The sequence below is a fragment of the Melitaea cinxia genome, chromosome 20 (genome assembly GCF_905220565.1).
Source record: "Melitaea cinxia chromosome 20, ilMelCinx1.1, whole genome shotgun sequence".
NCBI classification, from domain to species: Eukaryota; Metazoa; Arthropoda; class Insecta; order Lepidoptera; family Nymphalidae; genus Melitaea; species Melitaea cinxia.
In genome coordinates, this window is record NC_059413.1 from 1,463,999 (window position 1) to 1,487,073 (window position 23,075).

Genomic DNA, 23,075 nt, shown 5'->3' on the forward strand with positions numbered 1-23,075 from the left:
CCTTTACAGCATATGATTTAAATAAATATTTTTGAAGATATTATAGATTTAAAAATTGCGGTACGTAGCGTTCGCGGCAGGCATATATTTATATATATATATTAATCTATGTTCGGGGATAACTTCGTCGTTTATGAAAAGATTTTGATAATTCTTTTTTTGTTGGAAAGGAGATATCCCTGGTGTGGTAGCATGATAAGGAAACCAGGATCTGATGATGCGATCCTAGAGAAATCGAGGGAAACTCTCGAAAATCCGCATAACTTTACATTAACTACATAATACTTAACATACTACTGGGTGAACTGATTTTGATGATTTTTAACTTAATCGAAAGCCGATGTTTATCATGTGGTCATATTTTACCGAGATCTGTTTACAACTTTTGGAGTAATCTTTGATAATGCGTATTTCTTGACTATTTTTTCGTGTACCTATATTGTATTACTTGTCGATGTAATTGAAGTCGATTTTTTTTTCGTTTGCCTGCAAACACAGTTATTATTAATGAATTAACGCACGATGTGTAGCAAAGGCAATGTATAAAAAAAATGACGATAAATTAAAAATTGATACAAATTAGATAATTACAAGATTGAGAGTAATTGCTTCTCAAAAACTGATAGGCGCTCCAACAAATCGTGTTTTTTTGGAAATCATATTTAAATACGAATTACATATTTATAAAATATGAATAGTATTTTTTTACTGACAATAATATAAAATATAAATAAATATAAAAAATCAAAAATCAAAAATAATTAAAAAATAATAATGATAAAATATGAATGACATAATAATAAAAAATAAGAACAGCCTATTTAACTAAAAAACAACGAGTGCAATTAGAAAAAGAAAAAGAAAAAATAATTGATCAGGGACATGGGGTTTTGAACCATGATCTTCTCGGTTGATCCCGACCGGCCGATTTCCCACCGAGCTATTGCAACTAAATTGACGGATGCGAAATTTACCTTTGTATTCTAACGATATTTTTCACTCCCTAAAAACAGGGATAAAACGACATTTTCTAAAAATGAATCCGAGCTAGATGGATTTTTCTCCCCCGAAACCTCCTATATACTAAATTTTATGAAAATCGTTGGAGCCGTTTCCGAGATTCAGATTATATATATATATATATATACAAGAATTGCTCGTTTAATAGTATAAGATTAAAAAAAACGGTGTCAGCTCTGACGCACGAATAGAGTGTACTTCTTCAGATCGTCTGTCTAAATAGGCACAAAAAGGCTTTCTAGTCTAAGAAAAAGATTAATACCATATTAATTGGTAAATAAATGAATCAAACAACGCCATCTATCTGGACCCTATTGGGTTCTGATAGATGGCGTTACGAGAAACGTAACGAGGTCATTCGTTCAGTCGATTTTACTCCTCATATTTTTTTCATACTGGGGGCCTTGTATGATGATCGCTTCTGAAGGAGTAAGCTCCAATAATATATAACCAACGAAACAATTAAATATAATAATTGTGTTTGCTGACAAATAAAAAAAACCGACTTTAACTATATCGACAAGTAACACAACGATAAAATAATAAAATAAATACGCATTATCAAAGATTACTCCAAAAGTTGTAATTAGATCTCGATGAAATTTAAATCTGACCACATGATAAACATCGGCCTTCGATTAAATTAAAAATCATCAAAATCGGTACACCCAGTAAAAAGTTATGCGGATTTTCTAGTTTCTCTCGATTTCTCTGGGATATCTCCTTTCCAACAAAAAAAGAATTATCAAAATCGGTTCATAAACAACGAAGTTATTCCCGAACATACATTATATATATACGGTCGAATTGAGTAACCTCCTCCTTTTTTGAAGTCAGTTAGAAAGAAGAATATGAACCAAAATATTTTTATAAAGGGCATCAATTAATACTCCCGTACTGTAAAACATTAAAAACAGAATGTTTCATTGAAAACGAAACAATAAAATTGTCAAAAAATTACGCCATAATAAACATAGAGACACAATCTCAGCAATCAAAGCGGGACTCGTCCATTTAAATACGAAGCTTGGTCAGCTTAACTATAAAAATAAACACAGAAGCGGAGTACTTCACCGCAGACGCGTCCGTCAACACTTGCTGTAAACAAAAACAACTGGGAACAGACTGGGACTCAGTGACTTGCTAGTGAAAGAACTATAACTTTCTCGTGGGTTTGTTCGTGTTGAATTTCTTAATTATCATTGTTTGACATTTAGGATTAATTAAAGCGAAGCAATGTAACTGAGTTAGGACACAACAGGAAGTTTCCTGCGAGTCAACTGCTATTTTGCCGGTCAGCAGTATGCAACATAAAAAAATAACACACACACACACACACGGTCGTCAATTCACACGATAATCAAGCTAATGACTGTGTTATAGAAAACATGTGAATGATATAAAAACATTTTATTTTTTCGATAAACATATCTACATATCATATATCATATAAATAATCTGCAACAGCCCGACTGGGGAAGTCCCTCGACCTTACTGAAGATCACAGCTAAATAACACTGCTATCAAGTAGTATTGTCTTCTTTTTATGAGTAAGGTGGCCAGAGCTCGTGGGGGGTCATGTTTTTTCATACAGGTGGGGGTGGGGGTCATGTTTTTTCATACAGCTGGCCTTATATCGTTTCTGAAGGAGTCTAAAAAACAGCACAGACTTCACAGGTCTTTCCAAACAACCACCGATATCAACCGTAACCAAGCGTTGCTACTGTCTTATAGTAAGGGGTTACCGTAGCCTATTGAATCCTGACAAAAAGAGAAAATAACGACCACCTTACCGATGTTTCCGCTTCCAGCACGGAAAAAAACCGACTTTAATTACATCGATTAGGGGGCGTTCATAAAATATGTGAGATGTTTAAGGGGGGGTCGAGTCAAATCTCATCTAATCTTACGTTGGAGAGAGGGCCTCGACAAATATCACGCAATTTTTTTTCTGATTGAAACAAAAAAAAATTATACTATTTTGGTCCATTTAATCTAGATTGTACATGCTTAAGATTTAATCTTAAGCGTAATCGTAAAACGATTAATATCATTCACTAATTCGTTCGAAAGAAAATAATTTCATTCATACTTCGACGTTATACATATACTGACTGTCAAACCACCATATTTGTTTTATGTCAACTGCTTAGAGTGGCTAGATCAGAACGAAGTTGAAGGAGCGGATGGTTTTATTGAAAATCATATGGACATGTTGGTTCCAATAGTCTCTCTTGAGACCGCGCATGAATTGAAGTAGATATTCTTTTTTTAATCACAGTAGTTACGATTTAAGTATTCTATTGTTAAATTTTTATTACACTTATAATTAAACTCTCAACAATATTGAAGTCTTAACTAGTGGTAAATAAAAGCATGAAGCAAATTCAACGCGTTTACGTAAGAAACCCACAATTTGAAAAATCTCACGTGATATTGGGGGCTGAGGGAGGGGGTTGAATAAAATCTCCCGACATCTCACCAGGGGGGGGAGGGAGGGACAGAAAATTAGAAAAACATCTTACGTAATTTATGGACACCCCCTTAGTAATAAAACGTTGGACAAAAAAGAATCCAGCCTAGTAGGCTACTTTTTCATCTAGGTTTTTTACGCGTACGCGGTATCAAAGATTACTCAAAAAATAGTTCAAAATTAAATGTAAATGAAAACAATCACCAGCTTCGATTAAAACAAAAATCGTCAAAATCGGTATAGGCAATAAAAAGTTGTGAGCTAATACAACGTAGGTAGACGAAAAAATTGTCACGTAAAAACGCATTATTATATCACAGATATAAGTCGAAAAGTACTGGTCAGACCTCGATCTAATTTTAATAGCGTATATTATTATTGTTTTTATAGAAGAGGGGGCAAATGGACGGTTGGCTCACCTGGTGGTAAGTGAAGGCAACATCCATAGACACACGCTACATCAGAGGATTAGCAGAAAACTATATTTATCCAGATTATTCAAATTATCGATATTATTAATTATCTAAATTTCTTATATTTTTTAGTTTGACATTGTTTACTTTTTGAATTTTTTAATATTATTTTAAATGTACCTTTTACCTATGAATAACGTTTCTTGAAATATAAGATTTATGGTTTTAAAATTAATAACGGTGGAGTTTTTTTTTTGTTAAAATAATAATTCAAACTTAAAATTATAATTAATTGTTTCTAATGAAAACGACAATAAAAAGTATTCTATTAAATAACTTTATCGAATACAATGTAGCTTTTAGCTACGCAATGGGCGTTACACTCTGTCTCATTCCATCCCATCTAAATTTGTCTGCGTGCGAACAGTGTGGCTATACATACAATGGGAGGAGCGTAAGATGCTTAGCCCAGATCATCCCACGCGCAGTTTTAAGATGTCCACAGTAAAAGAGATAAAAGTTAACGGTTAATGATTCAGAGAATTGCTAACGGCAATCATACGTTAATAGACCGCTATGGCATCGCTCGAGTGTTGTAGGCTATTGTTAGATATACTAAAACTATAGGGACACAATTTTGTAATACCTATTTGTCTTATTAAATTTTGATGTAAAACCTCTTTACTCACGCTTGACTTACGAAGTAAGCTGATTAATGCGTGACGAGAGCGTTACGAAAAGTGTAATCGTGTAATAAGTTAGTGAAGATAGAAAGAGAGGGTTACGTTTCGAATAGTAGTGTAGGCAAATAAAGAAGTTTTACTTCAGTCGTGTGGTCTAAAACACGCTCGTTTTTTTTTTCTTTTTTTTTTATTTATTTTCAGTATGTTTGAAATGTCACTTATAAGGAATTTCATTTTTTTTTTTAATTTATTGAGAGCTGGATTCGAGTCCTTCGCTCTAAAGTGTACAAATTTTTACATATTAAAAATAGGACATAAGGAATTTCAGTATGATTAGTGTTTATATCGTTCAGCTATTAAGTTATTTTATTAAAATTTATTTTCTGGCAATTTTAAAATGTTGTATAACACAGAATCTTATCCTACTGAGTGACTTTTTATTTCAAAAAAAAAAATTTTAGGTATAAATATCAATATTTACTTCTAATTACAATTTTTTAATAAATCAGTATATGTATGTAATTATCACAAAAATGCCATAATCTTGATAATCGCGATCGCTCTTTTAAAGATAAAAGCGTATTCTGTACATGTTCTAGTTTACTTTTTTATGTTTAAAAAGCCTTTTTTGGCATACAATGAAACATATTTGTATTGTATTATATTGTAAAATATCCCGGTCAATATTCATCTTACTTATCTACAGGACCGAAATAACGTTTACGATAGTAACACTCAGTGCATTTCCGTAAAGAAAAATCGACGCTGTATATTTACGTTTATAGTGGAGCCGACGACAGCGCTAACGACGCATCTTCCTGCCGCACATTTGTCTGTCAGCGCGCTCGGCACCGCGCCGGATGCACCCACAGAAAAAGATTCAGATACTTGTGACGATATTTCTACTAGCTCTCTGGACTAGGTTTAAATTACGATATTTCTATAATTATTCGATATAGTTGAATTGTCTTTATTACCATAATATCATCATCATCATCATCATCATTACAGCCTATACAGTCCACTGCTGGACATAGGCCTCCACAAGTTGACGCCAAAAATAACGTGAACTCATGTGTTTTGCCCATATTCACCACGCTGGGTAGGCGGGTTGGTGATCGCAAAGCTGGCTTTGTCGCTCCGAAGACGCTGCTGTCCGTCTTCGACCTGTGTATTTCAAAGCCAGCAATTGGACGGTTATCCCGCCATCGGTCCGCTTTTTAATTTTCAAGGTGGTAGTGGAACTGTGTATCCCTTAGTCGCCTCTTACGACACCCATGGGAAGAGAGGGAGTGACTATATTCTTTACTGCCACACAGCAGTTTGTAAAATACGTGTATCTAATAAGAGCGTCATTATCTGAAAAAAAAATGATCAAGAACTATTTCGTTTGACAAAAATAAACCAAAGTACTCTACAAAAATAAGCTGTAATATCGATGACCCATTAAATGTCATATCTTGATATATTTTATTAAAATTAATAAAAAAAAATACAATATATTTAAATGTATCTACTTTTACATTAATATATGTATTAATTACTATTAATTATTACTTATAATACATATTCGTATACTTATTAGGTATTAGTAGTCGCCCAGTAATCGAAATTCGACCATAATTAATTAATCTATACATAATCTATTCTCAATTTGACCTCAGAGCTTAACAATAAACAAAAGAGGATATATGCGCGTGTGTGTATGTGTCAAATACATGGTAGTGTGTGTAATGTTTTTGTTTTTTTATTGATTAAATGTATTTTTATGCATAATCAAAAAAAAATAATATTCTGCATTCTTTCTCTATAAACTATAAGTGTGCAAAATCTCATACTCCTCTGACCGCGCAATTTTCGTAAAAAGGAGTAAAAAGTTTTTGCTTTACATATTAATATATAGATACCAAATACATGGACACCCTCGGTATCTAAACTTTTTTTCTCAAACAAACAATAAAGACGCAGTTCTTTCATAAGTACATGCACCTCCCTAACTTTGTAAGGGATCGTAAAACGCTGATAGGAATCACATGCGATTACTTAACGCAATCATCAATATATTCTAGCTATGACAGTTACAATGTAGGATATATGTTGTGTTTAACTTATAATATTCTCAAAAATAATTTTATACAAGCACAAACACTTGAGCAAAAAAAAATCTGCGTGACTACCCTTTGCCCCTTAAACTGTGGACTTTGTAATATGGCCCTGCTTTCTGATCCGAGAATTGTGGGTTTGATTTCCGCCGGTGACTGCGTGTGATATTTGTATTTATATATGTATCATGTCCATGTATATTTATCCAAAAAAAATATTTAGCTATAGCTATCGGCTGTTACCTATAACAATCATTACGTTGCTTAACGTAGGAAAAGACGACCGTGTGTGTTATAAGATATTTTAATATTTATTTAAACATATTCTTCTTCTTCTTCTTCTTTTATTTTTGACATACGATCGCCATTAGCGACATTCTGCCAGTGTCAAGTATATATTGTGCGTTTTTTATATTATAAAAATAAAAAACGCACTTAAAATGTTAATTTTGAATTATTTTGTTATCCGGAAAATATATCCGGATAAGGCGAAAAAACATATAAAAAAATGCACATATTTGTGGTGTTAGAACAACTAAGGAGTACAATAATATGCATAAACTTCTAATTCACGAAGACATTATCTTAATATATATAAACCTCGTGTCACAATGTTTGTCCTCAATGGACTCCTAAACTACTTAGCCGATTTTAGTCAAATTTGCACACCGTGTGCAGTTTGATCCAACTTAAAAGATAGGCTATATTTTATTTTGATATATTATGTTATTATTATATTTCAGAAAAAAATAAGGTGATACGAAGTTCGCCAGGTCAGCTAGTATAGTTTTATAGATACATTAAATTTTAATATTGTTAGCGTTGATAATTTTTGCAAGGGTAAGGACCACCTTTGGATCTTTAAAGAAGTGTAAAAGCTAAGTGAAATTAATAGGACGTGGGATATTAAGTTGGGATAAATTATCAAGGAGGCAAAAAGAATTATTAATTGGACAAGAGAGGAAGATATGATCGAGAGTTCCATCATCTAATCCACATTCACAGAGAGAGGAATCTTTTATTCTAAGTTTATGAAGAAAAACAGGGGAACAGCAGTGACCTACGAGTATACGAACTCTACATAAAATCGATACACATATTTATCCTATGCGCTAATTGTTATCACCACAGCACTAAAGTATTATCAAATATTTGATTATAAAAACTAAAAAAAAATTAAATGAGTTTTTTACCTTATACAAATTTGCTTAAACAGCACTATTAAGTCGACAATATATTGGGGGCCATTTAAATTTCGAACTGTTCGACTGGGTAAGTACCTCAACCTTACAGAACAGCTACATAATACTACCCTCAAATAGTGTTGTATTCCTGCGATGACTTAGGTAGCCAGAGCTCTTGGAGGAGACAAGGAGTTAGGGTCGGCAACGCGTTTGTGTTGTCTATAGTGTTGCTAGCGTCCATAGATTACGGTATCCGCTTTCCATCAGGCGAATTTCTTTGCCACCTGATTAGTATGCATTCAGCCTGTAACATCCCATTATAGGCCTCTTTCTCCACGTAGGAGAAGGATTGCAGCTTAATCCACCATACTGATCTACTGCAGGTTGGCGGATATGTTTCCTAATATGAATAACAATCGCTATCAGGTTTTTATGATAACAACCGGGACCGATAGCTTAACGTGCTCTCCGAGACATAGTGGAGAGACCATTCTTAGTATAAAGAAAATATATAATTTCATTATTTTTTTATGTAATTTTTCAAATATCGTGGTAATCGTACCTAATTAAGAAGTAAAAAATCCAATCTCGTGTCGGAGTTGACATTGACACACACATATTTTTTTAAACGATTTCAGAAAAGGAAGAATTTCTTAATTCGACTGTATTTTTTTATGTGCCTCATAACTTTTACTGGTTGGACCGATTCTGATGATTCATTTTTAATTGAAATCTGGCGCTTATCATGTAATCCCATTTAAATTAGATCGAGGTCTGACGAACTACTTTTTGAGTTATTTCTAATAATGCGTATTTACATGACTATTTTTTCGACGGTATTAGGTACTTGAAAAGGAAACTGTAGGTTTTCGTGCCCGCAAATACTGTTTTAAAACAACAGTCAGTAACAAAAATGCAGAGAGAATGTATCGAATGGAAATTTCAAGGCGCTTATTATTTTTGTCTGTGCAAAATATAAAGTGTCATAAAACTATCGTCGCGGTTCAGGTGAACGGCCGCAGTGCGCGTGCGCGTCGTTCGCAGTATGTCTCCCATATTTCCGTCATCGATGCGTCTGATGCGCGCCAAAATAAGATTATTGGAAATTTGACACAACAAGTTACTCAGGGCTATCGTACAGTGAAAGAAAGGAAGAAGTAAAAAACGTCTATTTGGGTAAAAGTATTACAAAGAAAGTGACAGAACAATTAGCGACTTAAATCTGAAATACTTGTCTCCCAAAAACGCCTCACTCAGCTTGTACATTTGCTTAATTTTTAAATACGGCGCTTTTCTTCCGTGAAGTCATACTTTTAAACACCTTACACCTTACAGAAGATCACAGCTTAATAATACTGCTTTCAAGCAGTGTTCTGTTCCTGTGGAGAGTAAGGTGAACAGAGCTCCTGGGAGGAATTGGGAGTAGGGTCGGTAACGCGCTTGTCATACTTGTAGTATTGCAGGCTACGGTATTCGCTTACCATCGGGTAAGACGTACGCTTGTTTGCCGACCTAGTTTTATAAATAAAAAAATCTATAATATTGTTGATTTAATTTATTTAATTAATAACGCTATTTAATCGCAGTAGGTCCATAAAATAAAAAGCTAATAAAAAAGAATTTTAAAACCACATTAAAAAATATTACACTGGCAACCCTAGTCTTAGTTTACGATCAAAACTCTCATACGCTGCCCGATACCGATGACGCATTTAAATGGCCCTCAATATTTTCGGTTCAACAAGAATCATTTTTATGAGTCTCCATCAACAAACAAACAACGAGTCTATATATGGAACTACTTACTCAAAATTAGTTATTCATCATCTATAATCATACATATATGTATATCATCAACCGGGTCCGAAACAGGGCAGCGTTCGTACTAGATCGATTGCACACTCTGCTATGCTATCTTAGAAATAAGACGACATTATATATATATATATTCCGGTTTTTTTTCACTTTATCCCAATTGCGCTTATGAGTCCCGCGGTAACATCATTTCTCATCACCACTGGTAGAAATCTCTTATAGAGATAAGTTCGCCCTTGCCAACATCTTTTGTAAAAATGAGTAGTAATTATGTTTATTTAAAGCGCAATAAAGAATATATTATAATAACATTATACAAAGCCTGCGTACGACCTATCATGACCTACGCGTGTCCTGTCTTCGCTCATGTAAAGCCGACGCTCCTCCACAGGCTTCAAATCATACAGAATAAGTTGCTACGCACTGCCACGTACTCGCCGTGGTACGTGCGTAATGTATCGGTCGATTCGATTGTGAAACACCTCAAAATACTCGCTACGGCGTATTTTGAAGGGCGCGCAGTCACCCACACCCTCTCGTAGCAGAAACTTACAGACTAGTAAACTCTTCTTCGCCTCACTTCCAAGGCTTTTTTATTCAGTAGTCATACAAATTTAAATTTGTTTTATTATTGTTACAGTAGATTTATACATAATCGTATATAGGTACATATAGTTACTTTTTTGCGCTCTGCTTATTATGTGTTAGTTGTTAGTGGAAACTTAACTGGTATATGCACTATCCTGTTGCTGTTCTTTTTTACTTTGTGTTATATTTTACTGTTTGTTTCCCAAATAAAAATAAATAAAATAAAAATAAAAATAAAAATACTATATTACCACCAGGTTGGTATTTGGCAGGCAAGCTTACTTACGGCCCGCATGATGGTAAGCGGTTACCGTAGCCTACGGACGCCTGCAAGACGAAAAGAATTGAAAATGCATTGCCGACCCTAAAGAAAAACTGTTAATAAAATTTAAAATTACAATTTAAATTGCTATGTAGTTTTATTATTTTGATGGATTTTTTTTTAATTACGTCTTAAATACGAAGTATGGTTATAAAAAGGGATAAACAAATGCTTGATTTTGATGTAAGAAAAAATATTAAAGCATAAGTCGCTGAAAGAGCCTGCCTGATCTGATTTGAGTTGACTGACAACGGCGACGACGCAATCGGCAGGTTCATTAGCCGAGCGGTGTGTGCCTCAAAGAAGACCATCTTGGAGAACAACCTGAAAAGACGCATCTACGATGCTTTATAAAAGGCATGACATTTTAAAGCCCATAGATGTTAATTTTAAATAAGTAAAAAATAAACTACTTAGTTAAAAACTGGGTATCTCGAAAAGAGAAAAAACGGATGTGTCTAAGGTTTGTTAAAGGTTGTTATGGGTTGTGTAAATACGTTATCGTTGGAAAATGTCTGTTTATAAAGACATAGAAGTAAGAGAAATGACGCGGGTCCTCATTATATATTTGTATCAAAGAGTAAATTATATTTATACGAGCATGAGAGATAACCTGAGTAACGCCATCTATTATATTGTTTTCGCAGTAACCTAATGCGATCAACAAAATCCTTTATTTTGTTTATCGCTAGATGTCTCTAGCAACTTACAGAGATAATTTAAAAAAAAAAACAATTCAATTTTTGGCAAAATTTATGATAAATAAAATAATGTATAAAACAATATTCAAAATTAAAATATAATATAATAACAATGTTTAATTTAGTAAATAAATTTTGTATATGGCAACAAAATTGTTTTCGCAAGATTATAGTGAGCATCATGAAATTTATTTTGATTGCGAAATTGTCATATAATTATTGATAGACATTATATCAGTGCTAAAGAGATAAGTATTATGTTTCGCAAATATTATTAATAGCCATCCAAGTGGAGCTCATAAAGAAATTGCTAGCCATGGCCGGCCCGTCCGACGGCGACCCCGACGGATGGGTCGAGTTCTGCGAGCGTCAAGCTAAAACTGCCGCTCAGGACTTCGCCAAGGCTTGCTTGCAATACATACAAACCAGCGCCGGAGAAGTAGCGGCACGACCGATATCTCAAAAGGAATTTTTAAAGAAATTTATAGAATGTTTTTCCGAACAATTTGATTTCGAATTTGGTAAATTGAAAGCACTACACAAATTACCGAACGGTACACACACGGGCCACGATGAAAGCGATTACTCAGAAGATACGGACTCACCTAAAACTCAGCATAAACCGTTTTTTCGCAGATTATCATTTAAAGGTCTGCGCCGGGGTAAGGGTCTGTTTCATAAGCAGCATTCTGATGAAGTAGAATTGTCATCTAATTTAAATAAACACAAGACTAAATTAGCTAAGATTGTAGTGGAATGTCGTAAAGAAGGCCTTGTAAATTATTTAACTCCGGAGAGCCTCGAACAACCCGGAGGCCCTCAAAAATGGGAGAAGTGTAGACTGGCTCTTGTAAAGACAGTGGGAGGCTATATGTTAGAATTCTATTCACCTCCGAAAGCACAAAAACCTAGAAGTGGGGTTTTCTGTTTCCTCATATCAGAGGCTCGAGAAACAACGGCCTTAGAAATGCCTGACCATGAAAATACGTTTGTATTAAAGGTAAGAGGTTTTCATATAATATCAAACAATCAAAATCTTTCTCAAACGGACGTACTTGGAAAATAATTTATATTAAAATATAAATTTTGTATTTTTATGAACAAAAATAAAAAAAAATATAGTATATAAGACATTAGTTGACTACTTAAAATTGGAATCGGAAAATTATACAATGTGTTGCTCTGAAAAAACAAAGATTTTATCATACAATTTTTCTTTATACATTATGATACAAAAATAAATTATAAAAACCCTTAACCTACCTGAAAAAACAAAGAAACGACATTTAAAGTTATTTACCAATTCCTATACATAAAATTAAAATTAAATATTTATTTTATATGTGACTTATGGAGTGTCAAAAATCTCTTTATAAAACAATACATATTATTACTGCTATACAAATATACAAACTCAAAGGAATATAATCCTTTATATAGTTTAAACTAATAGTCGATCTAATTTTTCCAGGCCGACAATAACATGGAATATGTTATAGAAGCGGCAGATGTTGATGACATGAAGTCATGGCTGGCAACCATAAAATACTGTATGAGATCAGCACCCACATCCCAACCTCCCCCAGAGTCTTTAGCCGGACAACCTGAAGCGGCTCCGCCCGATCTCCCACCTAGAAGAGACTTGCCTTCTAGTACGAGTATTGCTGACCTAGCTATAGACACACCAGAAGAGGCTGAACTAGGTAAATATAATTTATATAAACGAGTGTGCTTTAGACCAGACAACTGAAGTAAAACTTTTTTAGCTCCATCTAACATATATTCCTCTCAACTTCCGTTCGCCTCCCCCGATCACATTTCCCATAACACTCTCGTCTTATTCCCCAGCTTACTCCCCAAGTAAAGGAAAGCCCCAAGTAAATCTTATTTATATTCTTAGAAGATTTAAATTTAATCAAGATCAGATGAGTTCTTTTGCGTTTTCCTCTATAATGTGTATTGAATTGACTGTTTTACCGCCTGCCAACAGCGTATTACTTGTCGATATGATTGAAGTTGGTTTTATTCAGTTACAAACACAATTATTTAGTCTCCGTCACGTCGCTTCCAGGGTCGATAGCGGAGGAAGCATGCGAATCATCGCCAAGGCTATCCCTGGCTGAGTGGCCGTGGTTCCACGGGACACTAGCGAGAGCGGCGGCGGCTGCCTGCGTCCTCGAGGGAGGGGCGGCGGCCCATGGTTGCTATTTAGTTCGACAGAGCGAAACTAGGAGGGGGGAATACGTGCTCACTTTCAATTTCCAGGTAAACAGTGTTTCAGATAAGGCCCTAAATTACATACGTCAAGGGACGATTGACATATATAATTTACGCACTTATATTTCCTACTATGAGTAATCAGGTACATTATAACAACTTGGACCGACGGCCTCACATACTCTCCAATGCACGGTTGGGAGATCCACAAGGACAGACATCTAAACTAGAAATAAATATTTGTAAATATTGGTACATATATAAATATTCATCCTAAGCGGGAATCAAACCGGCTAACCATTGGTGTTATATACGATTACTCGCACCACTACACCAGAGCAGTTGTTATGAGTATAAATATAAACTTTTTATAATATACTAGCTGACCCCGCAAATGTTGTTTTGCCATATATGCTGTTAACCCCCTTCACCCCCCCCCCCCCCCACTTAGGGGTATGAAAAAAAGATGTTCGATTCTCAGACCTATCCAATATGCACACAAAATTTCATGAGAATCGGTCAAGCCGTTTCGGAGTGGTTTAACTTCAGACACCGTGAATTTTATATATTAGATTAATGTAATAAAAAACCTCATTTTGTTGTTAATTTTTATATAAAAATATATCTTAATTATAGGTGTAAGAGTTTATATTTTACACTAATTCGGTGACTCTGGTGTAGCCCAACCAGTCTGTAAAAATAAATAGTGAAAATCGAAAGGAAATATCATCGCTCGGAATGGAAACAATTACACTTCATCATTACTAACCTGCTGATATATGAGTAGCCCGTTGGCTCAGTTTGTAGTGGTTCTTTCTCTTCCGCGGGTTGCAGGTTCAATTCCCGCCTTAAGTACTACGTGTAATATTTGTATTTATATATGTATTACTGCTATGTATATTTATCACCGAGGTAGGGCACAGCAGGAATTTCCTGCTCAAAATATGGAGCAGCCCGACTGGGGTTACTACCCACTCTCTTCTCTCTGTAAGGTCGAGGTACTCCTCGACCTTACAGAAGACCACAGCTAAATAATACTGTTTTCAAGCAGTATTGTGTTCCTATTGGTGAGTAAGGTGACCAGAGCTCCTGGGCGGGGATAGGTCGGCAACGCGCTTGCGATGCTTCTGGTGTTGCAGGCGTCTATAAGCTACGGTAATCTCTTACCATCAGGTGAGCCGTACGCTTGTTTGCCGACCTAGTGATATTACTAGACTAGTATATAAAAAAAAAAAACAGTAAAAAAACGAGTGTGCTCTAGACCACACGACTGAAGTAAAACTTGTTTATCTCCACCTACGTGTATGTATAAATGAGAGAGATAGAAGATACGTCTCCCTCGCTCCCGCAGTAACAATGGAATGTAACTCTGTATGTATAAGTGAGAGAGAGACAGACAACGTCCGTCTCTCTCGTTCCCGCAGTAATAACGGAACTTCCCCCATCTACGTGTATGTATAAGTGAGAGAGAGAGAGACAGGATACGTCTCCCTCGCTCCCGCAGTAATATGTATAAGTGAGAGAGAGACAGACAACGTCCGTCTCTCTCGCTCCCGCAGTAACAACGGAACTCTCCCTCCCCCGCCAGGGCCGCGCCAAGCACCTGCGCATGACGCTGAGCGCGGCGGGCCAGTGCCGCGTGCAGCACCTGTGGTTCCCCAACGTGCACGACATGCTGGAGCACTTCCGCGCCAGCCCCATCCCGCTGGAGTCGGGCGGCGCGGCCGACGTCACGCTCGGCCAGTTCGTGGCCGTCGACCGCCGCCAGGTGGGCGAGCGCGGCCGCGCCGTCTGACCGCCGGGCGCCGGCTTTCGGTTGTAAAAATAGACTGATCGAAATCTGACCGCCCGGTGAGAAGTTGAGCTGCAGCTTATACAGTCGAGTTAATGAGCTCCTGCCTTTTTTCGAAGTCGGTTAAAAATGGGTCGTCCGTTTATCACGTGAGGTTCGAAAGGGCGAAATAACGAAACGAACAAAAAACAGGGTATTATCGCCCTCACCCGAGATACCTTTTATATCATTCTCCATTGATCACGTGAGGTTCGAAAGGGGGGCGAAATAACGAAATATTACAGGGTATTTACAGCCCTCACCCGAGATACCGTGTGTATTATGCTTCGATTCTATATACAAAAGAAAAAACAATAAACACCTGTAACTTTCGTGTCTGTCTGAAAATTTGTATAATAATGACTAATTTTTCAAAATTAATCAGATGCCCGAAGATAATATTCTCATAATTTTAATATACTTTGCCCATTTTAAAGTACACATATCTTTTTTACTATGGGGATGAGTCTCAAAGCTCCACATATTGTCAAGAGCGATAGGAGTTAAAAATTACTAAAAAACCATCACGTGATTGATGAACGACCTCATTCAGATATAAGGACAATATATTTTATTTATCAATTATTTATTCATTTTAAATGATACAGTGACTTCAAAGTAATAAGAAACTGCTTATTCACTTGACACAAAAAAAAAGTATATACAGACCGAACAAAATCACATTTTTTTTTTGTTACTAAAATTTCATTTGTAACGCTATCTTTAATTCATAACTGAGTTGAGACAAAAATGTTAGTAATATTTGTTATTACTTGATGGTTATTTTTATAGCACTGGCTAGTGACTATACGAGTGACTTTTGGCTATATTTAATCTATGGAAGCTTCTATCCCACCGAAAGTCTTGCATAATACTATTTACTAGAGATTATTTATGTACCTATTATAATGCAAATGATTGTCGGAAGTAAATTTTAAATTTGATGCTTTTTACTCTATATATTTATGGGATTTTTTTTTTGTCTCACTCTGTTTTATGTGTAGGTGACATTTTTGTGTAAATATTTTCTTGTTGCTATTAATGTTTTAGTTGTTTAGTTTTTTTTTTTTTTTTTTGTAGCTTGTACATTCTCGCTCAGCATCCTTCGTGTTAATAACGCTGATGCCTAAGTTTATATATATTTTGTCCTACTAAAATTGCTATTCAAACTATCAGTAATAAATAAAATTGACATGTATATAGGTGCGTCAAGTGTAAAAAAAATATTTCGATTTTGTTGAAACTTGTTCTAGTATTGACCAAGAAAAAAAATACTTAGACCGTTATCAATAAAGTTACTTTATTAAGAACATCACAATTTGAATGTGATACGCGATATATATTCTATTACTTTAATTTTTTATGAAAAAGTTATTGAGGCGTGTATTGCCGTATCGCTAATTTTATATAATCTGGCAATGTTTTTAAGAGTTGTCAGCTTACAAGACTTGAAGCTATTTATACTCATCTTAAGTAATGTTTTAAGAGAAACGAACATTTTTTTTTTTTTTTGTTAACAGTTTTATCACAGTGACCATAAAATTATAACTTTTTTTTTAAAGTATAAATAAATTTTGAAAAATAGCTGGCACGTCTTCGTACAGCTTTAATTTATTCCTGAAACATCACTGCCTTTAAGACTTTGTTTAAAACAGATTGTAAGAAGTAATTAAATTAAATAATTGTGTGTAGTAATAGTTTTTATATTTTTAAAGGCAATATTAGCAATGATCTTATCATATCAAGTTTAACTGATGATTCCTGAATATGCATTTTATTTATTGACAGTTGTAAAAATAATTGTATTTATTAAGTAATATTTGATATTAATAAAATAGTTAGGATTATAAATAAATGTTAGGAACGATATTCCCTCAAGAATTTTTCAATTAAAATAATTGATATAATACTGTGAACAAAGTATTCGCGCAAAGAACAAAATATTCGAAGAAAGCGCGTAATGCATAATGCATTAATGAAATTTCTAAAAATAAATTAATGAATATATTTATTTTAACATAGTTTTTCATCACAGACTATTTGTTATTACTTTCTCGACTTATTCGCACTGGCAATAGATTTTTGGGTGTAAAAAAAAAAAATTTTGGCAAGTTATTACGCTAATTTATCTGTATATTTTGCAAATATGCATCCAAATGCGTAGTATTTACTTTTCCATATCGAAGAATATTTACCCAGGTCAGTTTTAGATAAAACTTGCTTTATGATACACAGTACAAGTGCACAGATTCGACTGTTAGCAGTAATTACTAACAATCTTAGAAGGTAAATAGTTTATACACGTATGAACTAAAAAATGGTTAACGTTGTTAATATTTTGTACAATACGAACTTATGTTCTTTCAAGCTTTAATCGTATTCTTGGTTGTAAATTTTATTATTAAAACTTATTTTGCTGAATGGCTTTGTTTTTTTTTTATTTTGCTAGTCTTAATTTTAGTTGCCTGTGTTTGCTGTTTTGTAAATAGCTATGTACATATTTGTCTCTGGTAAGTTTCATTTCGATTATTGCTTTTTTTTATTCGTTTGTAGTTAAAAATTGATATACATCACTAATCTTTAAGTTAAAGCGCAAACTTACTTCACAATAGTGCTACGAAAAAAATTAATAATAATAATAATAATAATACTCTTTTATTTGCAAATTTATTGTTCAAATTTTTAAATTCCCCGTTCTTTTATTTTAAAAAGTAAAGGTAAGGAGAACCGTCTTTCATATGATAACGTTACCACTAACGTCAGTACATAAAGATATGTTACCGACACCTCTTAGACGTTTCCGCTCCGTGCAATAATTATTCGTTTAATTCATTTAAAATACGGGAATCGTTTTTTGCTATGAAAGCATTTTTAAACATTTTAATTAACCTTTGTGACAGTAGCGCTACTTGTGGTGAAAAGCTTAAACTTATCCTGAGCTATCGTAGCGATACTTTATAGAGGCGGTTTGACGGACACTGATATACGAAGAGACGGTCCTCCATACTACTCTACTCCGTTATAGTTATATGAGTTTAAATTATTGGAATAGTCATTTTACGAATTCAAATTATTTTAAGCGTGAATTATTATTATTATTTTTATACCACTATGGGCCAGTTTCACCTTTTGTTGATAACGCTATTGGATGGAGGACAGTATTTGACAATAAAGAGTTTGATTTATTAAACTTTTTTACCATTGAATTTACGACATTTATAAGATATATCTATTCGTATATATTAATATTGAAGTTGCCGTTTATTAATTGAGGAGAAACAGGTCCCACTGGCCTATTCTACCTCCCATTATCAAAGGCTATTAGTGTCATACGTCAAATAGCGATGACCACAACTAGTGAAACAGGTCCTTAGTCGGAAACAAGCGTACGGCACACGATAAGCGATTATCGTAACTAATAGACGCCTACAACAGCAAAGGCATCGCAAGTGCGCTGCTGACCCTATCTCTTATTCCCGCCAGGAGCTCTGGTTATACTGTACTCACCACAGGATTACAAAACTTTTTGAAAGCATATTACTTATCTGTGTAAGGTCGAGGTACTTGCCCAGTCGGCTGCTCCAGATTATGAGCAGTATATCTATATAGGTAGGTATATTTCTTTTAAATGTTTCCAGCTGGGTATATCTCACGGGAGCGATGTTCGTATGCGACGCGTGGAACTTGAGGCGCTATTGGCCGCGAGTGGCGCGCAGCGAGATACTCGTGCTGTCGACAACCAGTACGTATTGTGTAGTCTACGACCATCGACACTAGACCGCAGTGGCGCTACGTAAACTAAAACGACATGCTCTAGTCTTGAATATTTCAAACTAATATTTTCGTTTCATTTGGCGTCGTCCATTAATCACCAGGTGTTTTTAACGACTCCCCCCCCCCCTGGTGATGCATGGTGAGGTTTCAGGCTACCTAAAATTTAAGTATTTATTGTTTTTCTTTTTTTTTTAGAGTTCGCGCGTCCAATGAAAAATAAGCTTATTACATGTGATTACGTTATTTTTCCCCCCCTTTCGAGCCTCGTGCTATTAATGGACAACTCCTTTGATATTCGATTTTTTATACGATACTAGTCCGGTTTCTATATTTAAAAACGATTCGTTTTGCTCGAGGACCGTTAATTTTTTACACCACATTTTTTTTTAATTCGCGCTTTTTACGAATCGTTTTTTATGTATATTAAAACCGGCCAATGATGGTAAATGTGCTAAATAACGAAGTTCGTGTAATGTTTCTATTCTTTTTCGTTTCGATATTATTACCGGTATACCGATAAATGTTCATAGGATAAGATTTGGGGACATCATTTTATGTTCATTATTAGCTGGAACGTAATCGTAATTTTAATATTAATACTGTACATAACATGTATTAAGACTTAGAGTTGCCAATGTATATTATATGGCTGGATCCAGTAGATCATACAAAAAATTTTCAAATCTAACTAAATACTGCGCTAAATTGTGACGATACAAGTGACGCCAGTAATGGATAGGAGAGTTATGTAAAAATTATTAAATTTAAAATTGGGAAACTTGAAATATTTCGTATTATATGTTTGTTAACAATACACTTAAAATGTATAAATACGTAACGCCAACAACATTTTTAATGTTTTTTTTTAAGAAGAACCTTAATAAATATCTCAATATTATGTTCTCAAAATTTCATGGAAAAATTTTAAGAATATAAAAAATATATGTAAATAATTTCATAACAAGAAAAATTAGATACTTGTCTAGTCTTGTCCTCACAAAGTAGTATTACTCATCTGAACATAGATTGTTATCAAAGAAACATGGTTAAACCTCGTTTTTAAACCTATAGTTTCGTTGGCAACTCTAGTCAATCATACCCCCATATAAATGGATATATGGTCATGAAAAAATCAAAAAACTACTTAAGTTAAAATTAAAACTTCTCTCCTAATTTTTTGAAATTTTCAATTGTTTGCTTCATTGGTACGTAAAATCAACGAGTGGTCAAAATTGTTCAACAAATGATGTATTTTGTACAAAGATCGATATGAAAAATAAATAATTACTTATTTAGTATCGTTGAAGTGTAGTTCTAATTTTGTTGCTTAAAAATTAAGTAGGAAAGTAAAGAGGCTTAGCCTGCTATTATTTATTAGCTAGTTTTAAGTGATTATGTTGAACAAAACCAAAACAAAAAGGTTTTATCTCAAGATTTCATTACACTAAAAAAATACACCTCAATTTCAGTTCCCTATTTCCTGAAGCTTGGTTTAATTTATAAATTAATATTAGACCCTTTGATGTAGATAATTTGCACTAAAAATTAATTTACTTACAATATATGCAAATTGGGTGCCAATAGATTATAAAAGTTTACTTAATAACTTTTTCAAGTTAAATTATTAACGACCTGTACCAGGATTGTTGTAGGTGTCTGTGTTTATTTAAAAATGTAATAAAATTACTTTAAAATTCATACACTATTCAGTATTATAACAATGTATTTGTATATATTTTTAACAATCTGACCCAACATATGTTATCCTATCTTGTGACCGGTCAAAAACTTGAAGATCATATACCTAATCGTTTTCTGTAGTTTTCCGATTTTCTGAACAATTTCCCTAAGATCCTTCTCTATGGAAAAAAATCTCATAAACTTCATATAAATATGGACATCCAGCAACCCGCATTGGAGCGTGGTGGATTAAGTTCTGATCCTTCTCCTATATGGAGAATGAGGCCTTTGCCCATTAGTGGGATATTAGAGGCCGAAGCGTATACCAAGTTATGGGAGGTTTTTGTCCGCATTTCTGCGTGTTTATTATATTTTTTCCATAGGGCTTATGAAGCTTATGTCATTTTTTCCATAGGGCTCTTCAGTATTAGAAAAGTAAAAAAGAAATCCCCATCCAGCCGTTCTTCATTTTTGCGGATAGCAACACATTTATTTTATTCATGTATTTTCATTGCAGAGATTAAGTTTGTATTGATTAAATGAATTAATTAGCCTGTTAGCGTCCCACTAATAAGTTAAAAACCACTCCATACGAGTATAGATGAAGAGTTGGACCCATTAGCGTACCTACAGTGAGGCAAGGCATTTATTACACCCTAACTCGAATCTATTAGTTAGATATTAATAAGAAAATTTTACGTAGATTTTGCCAAAACCTCCGCAAGCTATTATTGAACCAGTATAGATAGTGAAATTAAATGAAAAGTAAAAAATCTACACCAATACAAAATTCTGGGTACGCCCATGGTTGAACTCAAATTTGATCCACCTCACAGCTTCACCATAGATACAGGCAAATAAATTTCCTATCATGACTAAATCTTGCTATTAGATATATGTGATAACAATCTGGACACATGACTTTACGTGCTATCAGAGGCACGTTGGGGATAAAGACTTACTAAATATCTAAATGGGTCTTTTTTCTAGTCTAGATGTAACCTTGTTCCAAAAACTGCCAGCAACATGAAGTTCTACATTGTTGTACGTAACAGTCGTTAAACGAAAATTCGTGAAAAGTGTATGATTACGTTGACTACAGTTGTGCACAGCCCAACAATCCTGGTCTATATTTAAATATTATTAAAAGAAAATGGTAGTTGTAGAGACTGCCGATGGAAGTGAAAACTTAGAACTTTTAGTAATATTCATAATGTTTGAATTAAAATTATCAACTTCAATGATGTCGGTGACGTGAGCACACGAGATTTCACCCATCCAAAAAATGTCCAACATGCGTGCACACGGCCGCTGCGCATGCGCCAGTTGTGAGCATCTCGATGACGGGAACTCCTAAATTTTTCCCCTATCAAGAAGTGAAAACCAATTCTACGTTTAATATGATAACATATTAAAGATATTTTCCTTATCCGTGAAATTCAAATTCAATAAATTTCTAAAATTTTAATAGGTATTGGGATCAGCATAATTATATGCAATTAGATGCTGATTTTACGGATATAGAGCGCTGATCTTCAATTTTATTTAAACATTTTATGGATATAAATATTTTATGGTTATTGAAGTGAAACCTCTTTAAAATCGTTGTGATATGAAGCTCGATAAGACAAAAATGTGTCACTATAAAGAAACAAACACATGAATGAGACTGCTCAAAACGCGTAAGCGACGCGTTTCGCATGGCACTTACGACCTTTTACGCGAAACAAATCGCAAACGCCTACTATTACCTACCACTTTTCAGAATTTTCGTGTGTGAATTGCACATACCGACACACATTTTTTATACTGAACGAAAGTATATTTTTCTGTTTGCGACCTCTGCTCGACTCGTAAAGCGACCCGCACTCTGTCGCTAAGCGCTCAACATCCGTGCCGCGATACCTTGTGGATTTCTCCTATTTATCTTAAGGCGTATCAATGCCTTTATATAATATCTAGTCATGTCTTTAGGTACGATAGATAAGTTTTACTAGCATACTCAGTTACTGTTACTGTTACAGTAATAAAAAGACGTTGTTTGTTACAAATAAATGACTGGCGATGCGAAGTTATTTAACTTACACATATGTATATATATATATGTATACATACACCAATATGTATTAAATGTTTGCATCGTTTTAAGCTAAGTTTTAATTTAATATACACAAAAGTGTGGGTGCGTAAAATTTTCTTACCCCTCACGTCTAGTTACTTGTATTTTCAGTTACGCTTGTAACTCAGTTAACACATGTCGTAAATTTATGTA

The 23,075-nt window shown here is 34.3% G+C and overlaps 1 protein-coding gene across 1 annotated transcript; it reads left to right on the forward strand.

Annotated features, from left to right (window-relative positions):
• Positions 1-11,617: 11,617 nt before the first annotated feature.
• LOC123663615 (SH2B adapter protein 1) lies at positions 11,618-22,335 on the forward strand. The gene is made up of 6 exons (XM_045598285.1): positions 11,618-12,301; positions 12,773-13,004; positions 13,373-13,566; positions 15,107-15,307; positions 18,988-19,091; positions 22,275-22,335. Exons 1-6 carry the CDS (start codon positions 11,618-11,620, stop codon positions 22,333-22,335), a joined length of 1,476 nt encoding a protein of 491 aa, XP_045454241.1.
• Positions 22,336-23,075: the final 740 nt, after the last annotated feature.